At 44.3% G+C, this 19746-nt stretch overlaps 2 protein-coding genes across 19 annotated transcripts in view; one reads left to right on the forward strand and one right to left on the reverse strand.

Annotated features, from left to right (window-relative positions):
* LOC121269018 (ATP-citrate synthase) overlaps positions 1-5925 on the reverse strand; it is an 81463-nt gene extending 75538 nt beyond the window's left edge. For 3 of the 4 annotated variants that reach the window (XM_041173384.1, XM_041173383.1, XM_041173379.1), the window contains exon 1: positions 5786-5925. The gene's annotated coding sequence lies outside the window, so the exon portion shown is untranslated. The remainder of the gene's footprint in view (positions 1-5785) is intronic. The other variant, XM_041173381.1, reaches the window with a different exon arrangement.
* A 1256-nt stretch (positions 5926-7181) lies between these two features.
* odad4 (outer dynein arm docking complex subunit 4) overlaps positions 7182-19746 on the forward strand; it is an 85855-nt gene continuing 73290 nt past the window's right edge. For 14 of the 15 annotated variants that reach the window (XM_041173821.1, XM_041173825.1, XM_041173823.1 and 11 more), the window contains exons 1-5: positions 7713-7914; positions 9073-9204; positions 15572-15725; positions 17540-17601; positions 18111-18279. In XM_041173821.1, the coding sequence (XP_041029755.1) occupies positions 7792-7914; positions 9073-9204; positions 15572-15725; positions 17540-17601; positions 18111-18279 (640 nt within the window). In that variant the 5' untranslated portion in view covers positions 7713-7791. Of the gene's footprint in view, positions 7239-7712; positions 7915-9072; positions 9205-15571; positions 15726-17539; positions 17602-18110; positions 18280-19746 lie in introns of those variants that run through there. The other variant, XM_041173831.1, reaches the window with a different exon arrangement.

Here is a 19746-nt window from a genome sequence, read left to right on the forward strand (position 1 = left end):
TGTCAACATCCCTTTGTCCTTTTGTCTGTGACATCTTTGGCAAACTCTTCTTTGCCTCCACCTATCACCGGCCCTCTATCCAGCTCTACCTGTCCCACCCCCCTCAACCAGCTTATATTTCACCTCATTTCTATATTTCCTTAGTTCTGATGAAGAGTCGTACAGACTCGAAAAATTAAATGTATTCCTCTCCGCACTTGCTGTCAGACCTGCCAAGTTGTTCCAGCTATTTTTGTTTTTGTTTCAGATTTGCAGCATCCACAGTATTTTCCTTTTATCTTAATTATTTTTCAAAGTTGTATGCAAAGACCACAAGGCAACCAGGAACATTTATGCAGGAAAAATGATCATTTCCTTCCCTTTTAAGTTCAGTGTTGTAGTTAAACTATCTATTATGAAGAACATAGAAGACAACAGGAAGTAATCAGTGGCTCCAAAGACCAGTGTGCATTCTTACCGACAACACCCTCCAAAGCAGTCAAGGAAGAGGGTGGAAGAAATTATAAAAAGGCCTTCAAAATCCTGGCTGCAAATTTCAACAAACTAAATTAGTGACAGAATTGAATTTTAATGAATCTACTAGTTTTTTTTATATTTGTTTTCAAACAAGAAAATTATGAGGGCAGCAGAAATCCCAAACTTTTGATTTTGGATGGATGGCAGCATACCTCAGCACTTGTAAAATCCTAGCAGCAGTGACACAGGACAAAGCAAAGGAAACATCTGCTGTAAATTTATCATTCCTCCAAACAACCAGGCACAGAAAAACAGAACGTGGAAGAGGAACAAAATGGGAATAGAATGCTCAAAGTTGAAAGACAATTAGGGAGGTTATAGATATAATCCCTTCTTAAAGAGGGGATATTTGGGAAAAAGTCAAGACAGCAGGCAACAAGTTACACTGCATTCGGTTCATACAAACAGCAGGAAGCCATTCAACTCCTCGAACCTATTCTTCCATTCTATCAAACCAAGGATGAAAACATACTTCAATCCATAACCTTGGATATTCTCACTTAATAAACTATGACTCTTAGGATGTTACTTGAACCCACTACCTAAGATTTCAACTGTCCCCCATTATTCTAAGGGATGAGATCCAGATTTCCATTAACCACTGAGAAAAAGTGATTTCTGGTTTCATTCCTAAGTGAAACTAAAATTTTGGGATTATGCCCCCAAATGAAAGTACCTCTCTGCATCTACTTCATTAAATCAATTTATCATTTTAAACATTTTGATTAGATCCCCTACCCTTCTAAACTCAAGGAATCACAAGCCAACTTTATGCAACCTATCCTCAATTTAACCCTTTAAGCCCTGATGTCATTTTGGTGAGTCTGTGCTGCACTTCCTTCAAGGCCAAAATATATTTCCTGAAGTTTATACTCTAGGTAGGGTCTGATCAATACACGCTGCAGTAAGCACACTTCACTCCATCCCACTAAATTAATCCCACCCCACCTGAGCCTAATGTTATTAGCTCAAAGTGGAACCGAAGGATCTACAGCTCTTCTGACTGGTCAACGACCTGAAAGATAACACTACCTTCCTCTCCCCAAAGATTCTGCCTGACATGTTGAGTATTTATAAGTTTCTAGTTTAACTTAGGATTTATTTAACTGTTCCATTTGTCAGTTCAAATGAACATATGGTAAGCATATTAAATACCCACTGATACACTTCAGTCAAATCCCAACAACACAACAGTAACAATACAAGAGCAGCAGAGAAAAGTTTAGGTGATAGGCAATCGATTTTAAAGCAAGGAGTAGCAAGGATACACACATGGTTAACCACTCATCTAGCTTTAAGTTTCAAAATCAGAAACATTTACGGTACAGAAACAAGCTATGCAAATCAAATTATAAAATTTATTTCAAATTCTGATAATTCTCTTAGATGTGGAACAGCAACTATAAATAAAAAACTGGTGGCAACTAGTTGCAGAATAGCAATTCTCAAAGCTGCCAAATTCTCAGACAGAAACACCTCGTAAAGAACAGGTTGGTCTGGGATACCAGTCCAGTCCACAACAGAAAATGACACGAATAGACCCAAGGTTACAGGCGTCAAGGCGAAGTCCAAGGACTCCTGAACAGTAAATCCTACCTCCTCGGGAGTTTTCAGAGCAGCTGCCGCATAGAGCACATCACAGAAATGAAGGGTTACAGTATATCTCTGAGGAGTGGAGGGAAGAAAAGAGGTTGCAGGGCAAAGAACAAAATTTCAAGTAGAAGCTTAAGAAAGCAACACTATACTGGTCCATTTTCCAATCATTCTTCCGGGTGTGAGCAACACTGCCGAGACTGGCATTATTTTCAAACCATAGTTGCTGTTGGAAAAAGGTGGTGCTGGATCACTTCCTTGAACTGCAGCATCTGATGAAAATGTTTCAATATTGTTAGAGGGAGTTTCGCAATTTTGACCCAGGAATTATGAGGGAATGATGATATACGTCCAAGTCAGGACAGTGTGCGACTTGGAGGTGATGTACCCATGAACCTATTGCCTTTGTCTTTCCAAATGGTGGGGGTCAGGGATTTGGTAGGTACTGTCAAAAAAGCCTTGGTGCCTTGCTGCAATGCACCTGACAGATGATTAGACACTGTCATCAGTGTGCCAGTGGTGAAGGGACTGGGTGTTTAAGCTGGTTGATGAAGTGCCACCTAAGCAGGCTGGTTTGTCCTGGATGGTCAAGTTTTCCAAATGTTGCTGGAGCTGCACTCATCCAGACAAATGGAGGGTATTCAAACACACTCCTGACTTGTGCCTTGTAGGTGGTAGAATGGCTTTGGGGAGTCAGGAGGCAAGTCATGCACCATAGAACCCTTAATCTCTGGCCTACGCCATGTAACTACAGCATTTATGTAGCTTTTCCTCCGTACGAGGTGTTTCTGTCTGAGAATGTGGCAGCTTAGAGGATTACTATTCTGCAAATAGTTGCCAGCAGTTTATTTATAGTTGCTGTTCCACATCTAAGAATTATCAGAATTTGGAATAAATTTTACAATTTGATTTGCATAGCTTGTTTCTGTACTGTAAATGCCATCTGATTTTGAACCTTAAAGCTAGACAAGTGAGGGAAGAAACTACATGATAAAAAAGGAATTTGATGATTTCAAAGTCATCAGAACCATTTGAACAACTGTTTTTTGCTGTCTATTCCTCAGGGGGATAAGCATCAATGGGAAGAACTGACAATTATAATGTACTAGCAGGATGTTTGTAGCCTCATTATATATAATCCTTGTATATTACAATATACACATGATTCAACCATTGCCAATAAGAGGGAACTTCTACAAAGCTAAGTCAACAATACATTCTCACTCATGTATAAGTCCAATATTAAATAAAGCAATATGGTTTGGTGGCAGCCATGTCTAAAAATAGAAACAAACTGAGGCACATTTCATTCCAAAAGGATTACAGGGCAGCTGCACTTGCTTGCTGCCATACAACTTCATGAAATACTGAATGCTTGCAAAAGCAACAAACAAAGCAGAAACCTTCCGGCAGAAAACAATTCAAAACAAATAAGCAGTGCTGATTCCCTGCTGATTGTACAACCCTTCACAGAAACAGCTCCACATTTTATATTTAAAAAGGATTCAGCACCTCATTTAGGTATACTGAAGCAACAGGATACTGAAGCAACAGGAAACAACCTGTAGATAAAAGCAAAAAACTGCAGATACTGGAAATCCAAAACAAAAACAAAAATTCCTGGAAAAACTCAGCAGAAACAACCTGTTGCTGGCTGTTATCAGAAATCCATTTCCACGAGCTGCCCTGGACCCCACTCTGTTTACCGATTCCAGAGTACTGGTTGTTCTAATTATATGCAAAGTATAACGCTTTAAGAACAAAGGTTGCAGCCTGCCATGGTGCAATATTTATTTTCCCTCTAAGCTGTTCATGACTTACTTGGCAGCTCCCTGGGCAGATGTGTGTTGAAACAGCAGTGACAGACAGTGTACACTAGGCAGCCATAAACTACTATGCTGTATCAATTGTTGAAGTGGAAGGGTGTTTAAAGCTCAGTGCATCAACTACAAATCATAAAATCAAAAAACTGCGGATGCTGGAAATCCAAAACAAAAACACCTGGAAAAACTCAGCAGGTCTGGCAGCATCTGCAGAGAGGAACACAGTTAACGTTTCTACAAATCTTGGTCAGTGATGAACTCCTACTGCAATTTGTGCCACACCTCCTTGAAATCTGAGATCAATCTTGATACTAATCAGCTATACTAATCCACATAAAATAAGAGACACAGTAAACCAAAAGAATGCAAGTTTCACCCATTAGTATATACTGTATTGCATAGCCGACACTCCCAATTCTAAACAAATGATGCCCCCAACATATTTTCATGGAGCATATGCTTTCAACATCCTGTAGCAAAAACATAGGACTATCATTTTGCTCAGCCTCATCTGCACAGAATTCCTAGTGTCCACAGCTAATCAAATATTTCAGCATACTTTTTTTGTGAACAGGCTCAGTTAGAATGAAAACATGAATCGCTCCCTTGGCATTGCTTGACTGTCATTTTAACCCTTACACAAACCAAAAATACTTTCATTTATGTTGTAGCTTTTTCAAGTTCCAGTAATCCCAAAGCACCCTACTTTAGGAATGCAATCATTTTTGTTAAGTAGTGAACACAGTAAGCAATTTTGCGAAATCAGCCAAGTAAAATTAGTGATTTATTGGCCAGAATATTCAGGAGAAATAGTGCCATAGGAACTTTTACAACCAGCCAAGAGGGAAGACAGGGCATTTGTTTAACATCTCAACCCGAAAGTCAGCACCTTCAACATTGCAACACTCACTATTACATTGGAGTGCCAGCCTCAAGTCTCTGGAGTGAGGCTAGTACCCACAACCTACTGACAGACATGAGCATGCTTCCACTGAGGCACAGCTAACAATATGCAGCACTCACATAAAAGATGAGAAATAATTTTTACCAGAAATTAAACAACATAACTTTGAGCTTTTACATTACAATCAAACTTAGTTTCTAAGAGGGTTCAATATTCACTGAAACCCTGTGTCTGAACCAAATAAAAACTGAAATTCTCCTCTGGAACAAAATTTTAAAAACACTATAATTAGGATGAATGGATTCTTTTTCTGCCAACTGAAGATATTAAACTGTACAAGTGATTAGGCACAGAAATTACATTAAAGAGAGAAGACTGAGGCAGTTAAAATCACACAAATGGACCCATCGTGTCTGTGCCAGCTCTTTGTAAAAAAAAATAGTCTCACTCTCTCCGATCTTGCCCCCTTGCCCTGTAAATCTTTCCCTTTCAAATGGTTATCCAATTCCCTTTCGAAAGTTGTTACTGTTATTGAATCTGCTTCTATCGCCCTTTCAAGCAGCACATTCCAGATTACAACTCACTGAGTAAAAATAATTCCCTCTATTTCCCCCCACCCCCCCCCCCCTGGTTCTTTTGTCCATTATTTTAAAATGTGTGCGCTCCGGTTTGCTAGAAAATGCTTCCAATGATCAGAGAAATTCTAGAACGAACTCACAGGAGCTACTGATCCCAAAGAAACTGCAAGGGTTTATAGTCAGGCTGCACTGGAGTTGGCTTCTATTCAGCCCAGTGCTGCTGTGGCACACGGCGGCGGCCCCTTCCCGGGGCTGTAGCCATGGCAGCCCCAGGCTCCGACCTTACACAGGCCGCGGCCTCGCCTCACACACCCGCCGGCTCTGCACCGCATTTCGCTGCATATTCTGCCCGCCGCTCTGGCCTGCCTCACCTGCTGTCTCCCCGCTCGGCGCAGCCCCGCTCTGAGCGCAATCCTTTAGCCGGCTCTGTAAGGCTGAGGCGGACCCGGCCTCTCGCCTCACCATCTGCTGATCAGTCATTCCGGCCCGCTGATTGGCTCACGCAGCATCACGTGAACGCCCACCGCCCGCCTGACTGTCCCCGCCCCCTCTCCATATACGCATACGTGCAATTTTGGATCAGATGCATGCTGGGAGTTGTAGTCTTTCTCTCACTGTGGGTCTGTGTGGGGCTCACTCCCTGAACTACAACTCCCACAGCACACTGCGCGAACGTCCAGGGTTTGTGGAAAATTACTAAACATCATATATTAGAATCTGGGAAAGATACTGGATATAATGTAGGACGTCATTCAGCCCATTATACCTGTGCTGGCTCTTTGAAAAAAACGATCCAACTAGTCGCACCCGCCTGCTCCTTCCTAATAGCCCTGCAAATGTTTTCCCTTCGAGCATTTATTCAATTCTCTACTGAAAATTATAATTGGATTTGCTTCCACCCCCTTTTCAGGCAGTGCATTCCAGATCACAACAGCTCGCTGCGTAGCTTTGTTTTACTCCTTGTTTATTTTATCAAAAACATTCATGATTTTGAACACATATTAATCTCCCCTTAACCTTGCTCACCCAAGAAGAACAATCCCAGTGTATCCATTCTCTGTCCATAATTGAAATATTTCATCCTTGGTACTATTGCTAGTAACTCTGCACCCTCCCCTAGGCCTTGACATCCTCCCTAAAGTGAGGTGCATGGAATTGGCCACAATACTCCAACTGGGGTAAAACAAATGATTTATAAATGATTAGCCTAACAATACTGCGTTTTACTCTATGCTTCTATTTATAAAGCCAAGGATCCGAAAAGCTTCTTCAACAGCGTATTCAACTTATCCTTCCACCTTCAAAGCTGTACATTTCCAGGTCTCTCTTCCTGCAACCCCTTTAAAATTATATGATTTTGTTTATATTACGTTGCTACAACATTTGGATCTAGCAACTATCTAGGAGGACCAGAGGTTCAGAAAGATGCCATTGCTTAATAATTTAAAGATAAACCGAGAGAAGAGAATGGGTTTATCGTTTGGAATTTCCGTTGCATAAGACATTTCAGCCTGGGTTTTGGGTGTTGATCTTGATTGATATCTTCATGCTCAGAGCTCAGATGACAGAGAAATACGGACAGGAACTTTTACCCAACTCATCCAGTTCACTGCACTGTTATCATAAAAAAGTAGCATCGAGGAATCAGAATACTGAATAAGACTTTAAACTGTTTTATTGTTTTGTGCCACATTCTGAAACTTAAGTGAAATATTATGATTTATCGACCCACTATTATTTGAATTTTGCTTAATTTACTTTATTTCTTAATAAGTCCAATTTATAGTTTGTAGCCTGTTATATATACCCTCGAGAGGTTTTGAGGTGAGTGTGCATATTGGGTTTATCGTTTTCCCAGAGCATGTTACCAAATAGATTAGTTTGTGCTTAAAACCAGATGTAGTTAGTAGAAAGCAGGGATTTGCCTATGGAAGCAGTCCTTTGCATTAGGTATGAAATAAAGTTTGCAGAGTGCCAAATTATAAACTCTTTAATGGAGAATTTAACTCCATCATAAATTAAAGTAGCAGAGTTGTTGTAGGGTCAGGTTCCTGATTCACTTGTTACACTGGGGAGAAATTTAATGTATTATGGAATATATGCTCCCTGTATCGAAGTGGCCCCGCGTCCGGTTGTTAGGGGGTTGCTAAGAGACAGGCTGGTTACATTCCAAACAGATTGTAACCGCGAGAAGCCCAGGCACTGAATACATTCCAACAGCAGCGAGAGAGGAAGAGAAAGAGAGACAGGGAGACAAGGTGTCGGGGAGAGACTGAGAGACAGACACAGACAGAAAGAGAGACAGAGGCAGGGAGGCCGAGGAAGAGAGGCAGAGAGTCAGGGACAGATCCAGACACAGAGACAGAGCCAGAGAGCTATGGCTGACGATGAAGAAGAGATTTTGTCGGGCCCAATCTGCTCGTACCTCACTTACAAATCAGAGGGAGATCGGCTGTATATGCTGGGCGAGTATGAAAAAGCTATCAACAGTTATTCACACGTAAGTTAAATTAGAAGATTACCAGCCAGAGGGCACAGCTAATAATCAGTTCAACTCGTGCAAGCGAGTGATGTTGTAACTCTAAGAACCCGACACTATTTTCACAGAATTGAAGGGATGCAGGTAATACACGAGGGGATTGTGACTGGTTATTTCCAATCTGGACTGTTCTTTGTTTCTCTGGGGAATTGGGACGGAGTGGGGGGTGAGCTTCAGTGAGGTGCAAGTTCCCATGAATCGTTTTCCAATTCGAATCAGAGTTCTCACTGCAGGCTGTCTTGTGCTGCTCCACAGGTCACAACAGTAACCTAGAGTTGTTCACGGAGCTGGCAATGACGACTGCTTAGGAAATGGCGTCGGGGATATGAGGCTGCACTGTCCATTAAATCCTGCTCAGCTTGATAGGATATTTTCGTCTTCCTCTGAAGTCCATTTGGAAGGGACTGTACCTGTCCTGGGAGTGTTTGATTGGGATAGTGTAGAGGGAGCTTTACTCTGTAATAAAGCCAGAAAATACTGGAAAAACTCCGCAGGTCTGGCAGCATCTGTGGAGAGAGAAACAGTTAACGTTTCGAATCCGTATGACTTTGAAGAAGATACATACGGACTCGGAAGAATTGATTCTGTTTCACTTTCCACAGATGCCTCCAGACCTGCTGAGTTTTTCCAGCATTTTCAGGTTTTATTTCAGATTTCCAGCATCCGCAGTATTTTGCTTTTATCTGAGCTTTACTCTGTATCTAACCCCGTGCTGTACCTGTCCTGGGAGTGTTTGATGGGGACAGTGTAGAGGGAGATTTACTCTGTTTCTAACCCCGTGCTGTACCTGTCCTGGGAGTGTTTGATGGGGACAGTGTAGAGGGAGCTTTACTCTGTATCTAACCCCGTGCTGTACCTGTCCTGCGATTGTTTGATGGGGACAGTGTAGAGGGAGCTTTACTCTGTATCTAACCCCGTGCTGTACCTGACTTGCGATTGTTTGATGAGGACAGTGTGGAGGGAGCTTTACGCTGTATCTCAATGCCCCGGGAGTGTTTTGATTCTATGCAATAAACATGGAAAGCATTTCACTCAGGGTTAACTCTCAACTTAATGAATGCAAAATAAATAATTTTAAAATATGCTGGATGGTGAAGTTTGTCGCAATTTTTATTGCAGGCCCTTCAACAAGAACCAAAGAACAGAAACTGTCTGGTTGCCCGTTCACGATGCTACCTGGCAGTTGGAAACACCACACTTGCTCTGAAAGATGCAGAGGCGTCCCAATTGGGCAATAAAGAATTCTACAAGGTAACGTTAGTATAACAATTCATTTAGTCGATTTATTCCCTTTGATGTTTCTCTTCCTCTGGCGCCATACCTGAATGGCCATTTTTTGTGTGTATGGAATTATAGAATATTTACAGTAGAGAACTAGTAGAGTTGCTGAAGGTAAGCATTGCAGGTGCAGCAGGTGGTAAAGAAGGCAAATGGTTTGTTGGCCTTCATAGCCAGAGGATTCGAGTACAGGAGTAGGGATGTCTTGCTGCAGTTATACAGGGTCTTGGTGAGATCACACCTGGAATATTGTGTGCAGTTTTGGTCTCCTTATCTGAGGAAGGATGTTCTTGCTATAGAAGGAGTGCAGCAAATGTTTACCAGACTGATTCCTGGGATGGCAGGACTGACATATGAGGAGAGATTGAGTTGGTTAGGATTATATTTGCTGGAGTTCAGAAGAATGACGGGGGTTCTCATAGAAACCTATCAAATTCTAACAGGACTAGACAGGGTAGATGCAGGAAGGATATTCCCAATGGTGGGGGAGTCCAGAACCAGGTGTCACAGTCTGAGGATACAGGGTAGACCATTTAGGACTGAGATGAGGAGAAATTTCTTCACCCAGAGAGTGGTGAGACTGTTGAATTTGATACCACAGAAAGTAGTTGAGGTCAAAACATTGTATGTTTTCAAGAGGGAGTTAGATATAGATCTTGGGGCAAAAGGGATCAAAGGATATGGGGAGAAAGCGGGAGCAAGCTATTGAGTTGGATGATCAGCCAAGAACATAATGAATGACAGAGCAGGCTCGAAGGGCCGAATGGCCTACTCATGTTCCTAGTTTCTATGAGAAGGAGACCATTCAACACTTCAAGCCCATTCCAGCTCTCTGCAAGAGCAACAAAGCTAGTCCCATCCCCTTATATTTTCCCCATAGCCCTGTCATTTTTTTCTATTCAGGTGCTTATCCAATTCCCTTTTGAAGGCCAGAATTGAATCTTCCTTCATCACAGCCTTAGACAATGCATTCCAGATCTTAACCTCTCACTGCATTAAACATTTTCTCCCATGTCGCCTTTCGTGCGTTTCCATTTACCTTAAATCTGTGTCTTCTGGTTCTCCATCTTCCACCAATGGGAACAGTTTCTCCATATCTACTCTGTCCAGACCCTTCATAATTTTGAACACCTCTATCAGAGCTCTTCCTACCCGAAGTTAGTGGCAATTAGGTTCCACAACCATGGATTAATAACACCCCAAGTGATTGTTCTTCTCAGTTGGCTTAGATGAATGCTAATACTATTTGACTTTGAGGGGCATCATAATCAAATTCCAACCGATCCTTGTCCGGTGCCCAAATACTTGCACTTTTCAGCAATGGAGAGAATTTGGAAACAGGAACCCTGGCTGATTTCCCCACCAAGGCCATAGCCATCAGTACTGCTGTCCCAACTCAAATCACTTAACACAGCTCAGACCAGGTAATATAACTGGGATGGCTCAGGTACTTGTATGGATAAGCTCTGGCTAAGTGAGGGTGCACTTAAAGTTGACATCTCTTTGGTGAAGTTGGGGTTTGTATTATTCATTCATGGGATGTGGGCTTCACTGGTTAGGCCAGCATTTATTGCCCATTCCTAGTTGCCCTTGAGAAGGTGGTGGTGAGCTGCCTTCTTGAACCACTGCAGTCCATGTGGTGTAGGTACACCCACAGCACTGTTAGGAAGGGAGTTCCAGGATTTTGACCCAGCGACAGTGAAGGAACGATTATATATTTCCAAGTCAGGATGGTGACTGGCTTGGAGGGGAACTTTGAGGTGGTGATGTTCCCATGTGTCTGCCTCCTTTGTCCTTCTAGATGGTAGTGGTCATGGGTTTGGAAGGTGCTGTCTAAGGACCCTTGGAGAATTCCTGCAGTGCACTGTGCCCGGGGGGGTTGGTGTTGGAGAGAGTGAATGTTTGTGGATGAGGTGCCAATCATGCGGGCTGCTTTGTCCTGGATGTTGTCAAGCTATTTGAGTGTTGCAGGAGCTGCACTCATCCAGGCAAGTGGGGAGTATTCCATCACCCTCCTGACTTATGCCTTGGAGATGGTGGGCAGGCTTTGGGGAATCAGGAGGTGAGTTACTTTTTGCAGGATTCCTAACCTCTGGCCTGCTCTTGTATCCACAGTATTTATATGGCTAATCCAGTTCACTTTCTGGTTAATGGTAACCCCAGGATGTTGATAGTGGAGGATTCAGTGATGGTAATGCCATTGAACGTCAAAGGGTGATGGTTAGATTCTCTCTTGTTGGAGATGGTCATTTCCTGACATTTGTGTGGTGCGAATGTTACTTGCCCCTTGTCAGCCCATGCCTGGATATTGTCCAGGTCTTGCTGCACTTGGACATAGACTGCTTCAGTATCTGAGGAGTCACAAATGGTGCTGAACATTGTGCAATCATCAGTGAACGTCCCCACTTCTGACATTATGATGGAAGGAAGGTCATTGATGAAGCAGCTGAAGATGGTTGGGTCCTGAGGAACTCCTGCAGTGATAAGGATCAGAGGGACCTTGGTGTGCATGTCCATTGGTCCCTTAAGGTAGCGGGACAGGTAGATAAGATGATTAAGAAGGCATATGGGATACTTGCCTTTATTAGCCAAGGCATAGAATATAAGAGCAGGGAGCTTATGCTGGAACTGTATAAAAGGCTGGTTAGGCCACATCTAGAGTATTGCATGCAGTTCTGGAATCCACATTATAGGAAGGATGTGATTGCACTAGAGAGAGTGCAGAGGAGATTTACCAGGATGTTGCCTGGGCTGGAGAGTTTTAGTTATGAGGAAAGATTGGATAGACTGGGGTTATTTTTCCTGGAGCAGAGGAGATTGAGGGGGGACATGATTGAGGTGTATAAAATTATGAGGGGCATGGATAGAGTAGATAGGAAGGAACTTTTCCCCTTGGTGGCGGGATCAATAACCAGCGGGTGTAGATTTAAGGTAAGGGGCAGGAGGTTTAGAGGGATATGAGGAAGAATTTTTTTCACCCAGAGGGTGGTGGGAATCTGGAACTCACTGCCTGAAAGCGTGGTAGAGGCAGATACCCTCATAACACTATGGGCCTAGTGCTGGAAAATGGTATTAGAATTGACAATTGTTTGTGGTCATCATTAGACTTTTATTTCCAGATTTTTATTGAATTCAAATTCAACCTCCTGCCATGGCAGGATTTGGACCCAGGTGTCTCTGGATTATTAATCTAGCAACAATACCACTCCACCATCACCTCCCACATGCAGCCTTGATGTCAAGGACAGTCACTCACCTCACCTAGGGCGTTCAGCTCTTTTGTCCATTTTTACAAGGACATGTTTGTACATTACAAGGCTATAATAAAGTCAGAAGCTGAGTGCCCTGGCGGAACCCAAATTGGGCATTGGTGAGCAGGTTATTGCTAAGTAAGTGCTGCTTGATAGCACTGTTGATGAACCCTTCCATTACTTTACTGATGATCAAGTGTAGCCTGATGGGCAGTAATTGGCCAGGTTGGATTTATCCTGCTTTTGTGCATGGTACATAGCTGGGCAAATTTCTACATAGCTGGGTGTATGCCAATGTTTGACTGGTGCAGTCTCAATGGGCCGAAGGGCCTTTTTCTGTGCTATACACCACTATGACTCCATGTCCTGGAGCTGAGATAACTGACCTTCAACAACCACAACCATCTTCCTTTGTGCTAGGTATGACTCCAACCAGTGGAGAGATTTCCCATGATTCCCACTGACTCCAGTTTTACCAGGGCTCCTTGATGCTTCCCTCATTCAAATTTTTTTTTTATTTATTCATGGCTAAGCCAGCATTTATTGCCCATCCCTAATTGCTCTCCAAGGGCAGTTAAGAGTTAACTACATCACATTGCTGTGGGTCTGGAGTCAGATGGAGGCCAGTCCAGGTAAGGATGACAGATGTCCTTCCTTAAAGGAAGGAAGGACATTAGTGAACCAGAATTGACAATTGTTCGTGGTCATCATTAGACTTTTATTTCCAGATTTTTATTGAATTCAAATTCAACCTCCTGCCATGGCAGGATTTGGACCCAGGTGTCTCTGGATTATTAATCTAGCAACAATACCACTCCACCATCACCTCCCACATGCAGCCTTGATGTCAAGAACAGTCACTCACCTCACCTAGGGCGTTCAGCTCTTTTGTCCATTTTTACAAGGACATGTTTGTACATTACAAGGCTATAATAAAGTCAGAAGCCGAGTGCCTTGGCCGAACCCAAACTGGGCATTGGTGAGCTCTGTCGAAGGGTCATGAGGACTCGGAACATCGACTCTTTTCTTCTCCGCCAATGCTGCCAGACCTGCTGAGTTTTTCCAGGTAATTCTGTTTTTGTTTTGGATTTCCAGCATCCGCAGTTTTTTGTTTTTTGTTTTTATTGGTGAGCAGGTTATTTCTAAGTAAGTGCTGCTTGATAGCACTGTTGATGACCCCTTCCATTACTTTACTGATGATCAAGTATAGACTGATGGGCAGTAATTGGCCAGGTTGGATTTATCCTGCTTTTGTGCATGGGACATAGCTGGGCAAATTTCCACATAGCCGGGTAGATGCCAGTGTTGTAGCTGTACTGGAACACGTGGCTAGGAGTGCGGCAAGTTCTGGAGCACAAGTCTTCAATACTATTGCCGGAATATTGTCAGGGCCTATAGCATTCGTAGTATCCAGTGCCTTCAGCCATTTCTTGAGGTCACATGGAGTGAATTGAATTGGCTAAAGACTGGCATCTGTGATGCTGGGGACCTCCGGAGGAGGCCAAGATGCATCATTCACTTGGCACTTCTGGCTGAAGATTGTAGCAAATGCTTCAGCCTTATCTTTTGCACTGATGTGCTGTGCTCCCCCATCTTGAAGATGGGGATATTAGTGGAGCCTCCTCCTCCAGTGAATTATTTAATTGTCCACCACCATTCATGATTGCATGTGGCAGGACTGCAGAGCTTAGATCTGATCCGTTGGTTGTGGGATCACTTAACTCTGTGTATCACTTGCTGCTCATGCTGTTTGGCACGCAAGTGGTCCTGTGTTATTGTTTCACCAGGTTGACGTCTCATTTTTAGATGTGCCTGGTGCTGCTCCTGGCATGCCCTCCTACACTCTTCAGGTTGATCCCCTGGCTTGATGGTAATGGTCAAGTGGGGAATGAGGTTACAAGCTGGGCCATGAGGTTACAGGTTGTGTTCGTGTACAATTCTGCTGCTGCTATTGGCCCACAGCACCTCATGGATGCCCAGTCTTGAGTTGATAGATCTGTCTGAAATCTACTCCATTTAGCATGGTGGTACTGCCACACAACACAATAGAGGGGATTTTCAGTGTGAAGATGGGACTTCGTCTCTACAATGACTGTGCAGTGGTCACTCCTACCGATACTGTCATGGGTACCAATGCATTTGCAGCAGGCAGGTTTGTGAGGATGAGGCCAAGTATGTTTTTCCCTCTTGTTGGTTCCCTCATCACCTGTCGCAGACCCAGCCTAGTAGCTATGTCCTTTAGGACTCAGCCAGTTCAGTCAGTAGTGGTGCTACCGAGCCACTCTGATGGATATTGAAGTCCCCCACCCAGAGTATATTCTGTGCCCTTGCCACCCTCAGTGTTTCCTCCAAGTGGTGTTCAACATGGAGGAGAACTGATTCATCACCTGAGGGGGGTCGGTACATGGTAATCAGCAGGATGTTTCCTTGCCCATGTTTGACTTGATGCCATAAGACTTCATTGGATCCGGAGTCGATGTTGAGGGCTCCCAGGGCAACTCCCTCCTGACTGTATACCACTGCGCCGCCATCTCTGTTGGGCCTATCCTGTTGGTGGGTGTGCCGTTGTCATTTCCGGTGCCTAGGTTGATGCTGGGTGGTCTGTCTGGTTACAGAACTGAGTGTCTTGCTTCAGAGGCTATTTCAGAGTCAACCACATTGCTGTGGCTTCTGGAGTTAAATGTAGGCCAGACCAGGTAAGAATGGCAGATTTCTTTCCCTAAAGGGCATCAGTAAACCAGATTGTTATTTTTTACAACAGTGGTTTCATGTTTATACTTTTAATTTCAGATTCAAATTCTACCATCTACTGTGGCGGGACTCGAACCCGAGCTTGGGTCTCAGGATTACTAGTTCAGCGACAATACCACAATCCTATTGCCTCCACAGGCCTGGAATTGCCCCAGTGGTGCATAATATCGGTGCATTGTGCTGGATACCGGCAATGTAAATTTAAAGCTAATAATCATTTAATAATTAAAGGTTCCCCAGATTATAAGGGTCCTACAAAGCAGTCCGATGTTTACTAAAATTAATGTGCACATTTTAAAAACAATAAAGGGTCTTTTAATATTTTGTTGCCTTGTTAGGGTCTTTATCGAAAGGCTGAAACCCTGTATGCTAAGGGTGAGTTTGAACTCGCTTTAATGTTCTATCATCGAGGACATAAACTCCGTCCAGATGACCACAATTTCCGACTGGGAATTCAGAAGGCTCGGGAGGCTATTGACAACTCTGTAGGAAGTAAGTGTGTGCTAGTGGACGGGATTGCCTCTGATCCCCCAGCCCCTCTCTCTCTCTTTCTGCCTGTTTCTGGTGACAGGACTGTGCCTCACCTGGAGCTGCTGACTTCAGAGCTACAGTATGGATCGTGAACGGGAGGGGAAAAAGGGAGGGAATATAGACAATGTTGTGGGTGGGCGGAGAAGGATTTTTAAACGAAAAACAAAAAATGTTGGAAATACATAGCAGGTCTGGCAGCATCTGTGGAGAGAGTAACAGGATTTAGAATAACATAAGAAATAGGAGCAGGGGTAGACCATACTCCTTGAGCCTGCTCCACCTTTCAATACAATCACACCACTTCTGATGAAAGGCCACAGACCTGAAACATTGGGCTGAATTTTACATTCAGCTTTGGGGACCAATTGGAAGTCTGAGCCCAAACCTACTGACAGCCGGACCAGTTTGGTGGCCTTACCTCCTAATTGGTTGCCTCTGGGTCCACTCTCTAATTAAGGAAGGCGAGCAGACTCCTGATGCTGCCAGTCCATTCAGAAGCCTCAGCAGTGTCACTGGCGGTGGTAGGTGCTGCTGAGGCAGGTTGGTGACCTCAGGGGTGCCTCAAATTGGGAACGCCCTCGGACAGGTAGTTAGAAATAGTAAATTCAGGATGGCCAAGGGCAAAGGGCCTGACCAATTGGAGGGAAAACATCTTCAGGGGATTGTTGGGGCTTAGAGGGCTGCCCTTCATGCCTGCGACACCCTCTTTGAGGAGTTTCAGTCACCAATGCCTCCCAAGCAGTGTGGAGGTCACCCCCTTGAAGCTGGAAGCCTCCCCACACAGGACAACACCCCCCCCCCACCCCACACCTCCACCCACCCTCCCCCACCAGCAAAATGTTGGCAGCCCCACTTAATGGCCCCAGTAGGAGCTTTAATGATGCAAATAACTCCCCGGCATCCGATCCACACCCTGGGCCGCCTCCAAGGCACCGCTAGGCGGCAGGCCGACATGGGAAGCTGCCCTATTGCGGCTCCCCGCTATTTTACCAGCTTCCACCGCTCCCTGTCACCCCCTAACGGACTCTGCCAAACTTGCTGAGTTTCAGCATTTTCTGTTTTTATATCAGGATTGCAGCACCTGCTGTATTTTGCTCTTGCAGTAGGTGCTTTAATTGGTCTTTGAAAGCAAGGAGGGATGTGGCGAGATGGAGGCTGTTAGGGAAAATCGAGAGAGCTCTGCTGCTTTGTAGATGAGGGGAGATCATTGGCGGGAATAAGGTGTTTACAGCTTGGGGACCGAATCAGGTTCCGGCTGACTGAGGAGCAGACGATGCATTCGAGTCAAATCACGTTCACACTGGGACCGAGGTGCAATACACTGGAGTAAAACAAAGTAACACAAGAAAACTCCGAAACAAAAACAAAAACAGAATTACCTGGAAAAACTCAGCAGGTCTGGCAGCATCGGCGGAGAAGAAAAGAGTTGACGTTTCGAGTCCTCATGACCCTTCGACAGAACTTCAGTTCGAGTCCAAGAAAGAGTTGAAATATAAGCTGGTTTAAGGTGTGTGTGTGGGGGGCGGAGAGATAGAGAGAGAGAGAGGTGGAGTGGGGGTGTGGTTGTAGGGACAAACAAGCAGTGATAGAAGCAGACAAGAAAACTCCGACTTGATTGACCTGTACTTCATTCAACGGGGGTGGGGGGGGAGCAGGAAATAAGTCAAATTGAAAACTGAATGGGGTTTGCTCAGAGCTCTGTCCATTTCTCTACAGCTGCTGTCAACTCCCAACACGAACACTCACCGATTTAATGATTCATTTGATTCACACAGGTCCTTCCTCAGTGAAGCTCGAAACTAAAGGGGACCTGTCCTTCTTTTACAGACGAGAGGAGGTGAGCTGTTTTAACCGGGACAAACGCCCGGAATTCACAGGGGTTTATAAACCCTCCATGGATTGTGAGGTGGGGGTCGGGGTGGTTTCGCTGCTATGGTTTGAGGGATATGGTGAAACTTGTTTATTTATTGGTTGTGAGAGTCAGGCCAACGTTTATTGTGCTTCCTAATTGCCCTGAAGAATGGGGTGATGAGCTGCCTCCTTGAACCGCTGCGGTCCATGTGGGTTATAATAGATTTTGGTACCAGTTTTGACGCAAATGAGTGTCTTGCTCGGCTATTTCTGAGGCGGTTATAACTCAACCGCATTCCTGTGGATTTGGAACATTAGTGGACCAGGTGATAGTTTTATTACAGATCCAAACTTTTCACTCCAGATTTAGGTAATGCTCTGAAATGAATCCCCCTAGCTGCTGTGCTGGGATGTGAACTCGTGTCTTCTTTAGTTTCTGTTGTCGCTCCAGGACAGGGAGAATGAACTGATCAATACTTTCTATCTCTCATGAAGAAAGTGGTGCCAAAGACCAAATCTCAACTGCGACGCCAGAAATTAAACCTGAAGCGGCAGAGTATGAAACCCGAGCAGGACGAGCCGAAAACCAACAAAACGGTGCGAGTGCTGCTGGGTGAATTGTATGGAGACAAGGAATACCTGGAAAAACTGCTACTGGACAAGGGTAAGGAGCCACTATCAGTACAAGTGAATTGTTGGTGTGGTTGTCAGCTCAGTAGACTCATGCCTTTAACTGCCCAAGCAGTGTGAGAACACTGAAACAGCCTGTCTTAAAGGGTGGTGGTGGTGGTGGTGGTGGGGGTGGGGGGGTTGGGGGGGGGAGCTACATCATTCTGTTTCACCAACTAAACCCCATTCAAACAGAAACCCTTCAAAGGACAGAAACTCCTCTTCGGTGCAAGGTTCAACACGTGACAGGGTGCCGAGCATCTACACCAAACCCTAAGATAAAAACAAAAAACGGCGGATGCTGGAAATCCAAAACAAAAACAGAATTACCTGGAAAAACTCAGCAGGTCTGGCAGCATCGGCGGAGAAGAAAAGAGTTGACATTTCGAGTCCTCACGACCCTTCAACAGAACTGATTGAATATTCGAAGAGGGGTGAAATATAAGCTGGTTTAAGGTGGAGTGGGGTGGGGAGATGTGGGGGGGGGGGTGTGGTTGTAGGGACAAGCAAGCAGTGATAGGAGCAGATAATCAAAAGATGTCACAGACAAAGGAACAAAGAAGTGTTGAAGGTGGTGATATTATCTAAATGAATGTGCTAATTAAGAATGGATGGCAGGGCACTCAAGGTACAGCTCTAGTGGGGGTGGGGTGGAAAGACTAACAGGGCATACAAGATTTAAAAATAATGGAAATAGGTGGGAAAAGAAAAATCTATATAAATTATTGGAAAAAACAAAAGGAAGGGGGAAGAAACGGAAAGGGGGTGGGGATGGAGGAGGGAGTTCAAGATCTAAAGTTGTTGAACTCAATATTCAGTCCGGAAGACTGTAAAATGCCTAGTCGGAAGATGAGGTGCTGTTCCTCCAGTTTACGTTGGGTTTCACTGGAACAATGCAGCAAGCCAAGGACAGACATGTGGGCAAGAGAGCAGGGTGGAGTGTTAAAATGGCAAGCAACAGCGAGGTTTGGGTCTTTCATTCGTTTAGATAATATCACCACCTTCAACACTTCTTTGTTCCTTTGTCTGTGACATCTTTTGAATATCTGCTCCTATCACTGCTTGCTTGTCCCTACAACCACACCACCAACCCCCAACTTCTCTCCCCCACCACCCCCCCCACCTTAAACCAGCTTATATTTCACCCCTCTTCTAATATTCAATCAGTTCTGTTGAAGGGTCATGAGGACTCGAAACGTCAACTCTTTTCTTCTCCACCAATGCTGCCAGACCTGCTGAGTTTTTCCAGGTAATTCTGTTTTTGATTTAGTTGCACATGTTTTCCAGCTGAAATCACTGGATGGTGACCAGGAGCAGGTGCCCAGGCTGATTCTTTTTTAAAAACTGAGGTCAGTTGTTGTGCTCCCGACTTCTGAGACTTAAATCCATTAATTTACACAGCCCGAGATCAAATTTGAGCTTAGAATGATTTGCAACAAAGCTTCCAGTCCACAATCTCTGG

Source organism: Carcharodon carcharias, chromosome 23 (assembly GCF_017639515.1).
Source record: "Carcharodon carcharias isolate sCarCar2 chromosome 23, sCarCar2.pri, whole genome shotgun sequence".
In the NCBI taxonomy this organism is placed as follows: domain Eukaryota; kingdom Metazoa; phylum Chordata; class Chondrichthyes; order Lamniformes; family Lamnidae; genus Carcharodon; species Carcharodon carcharias.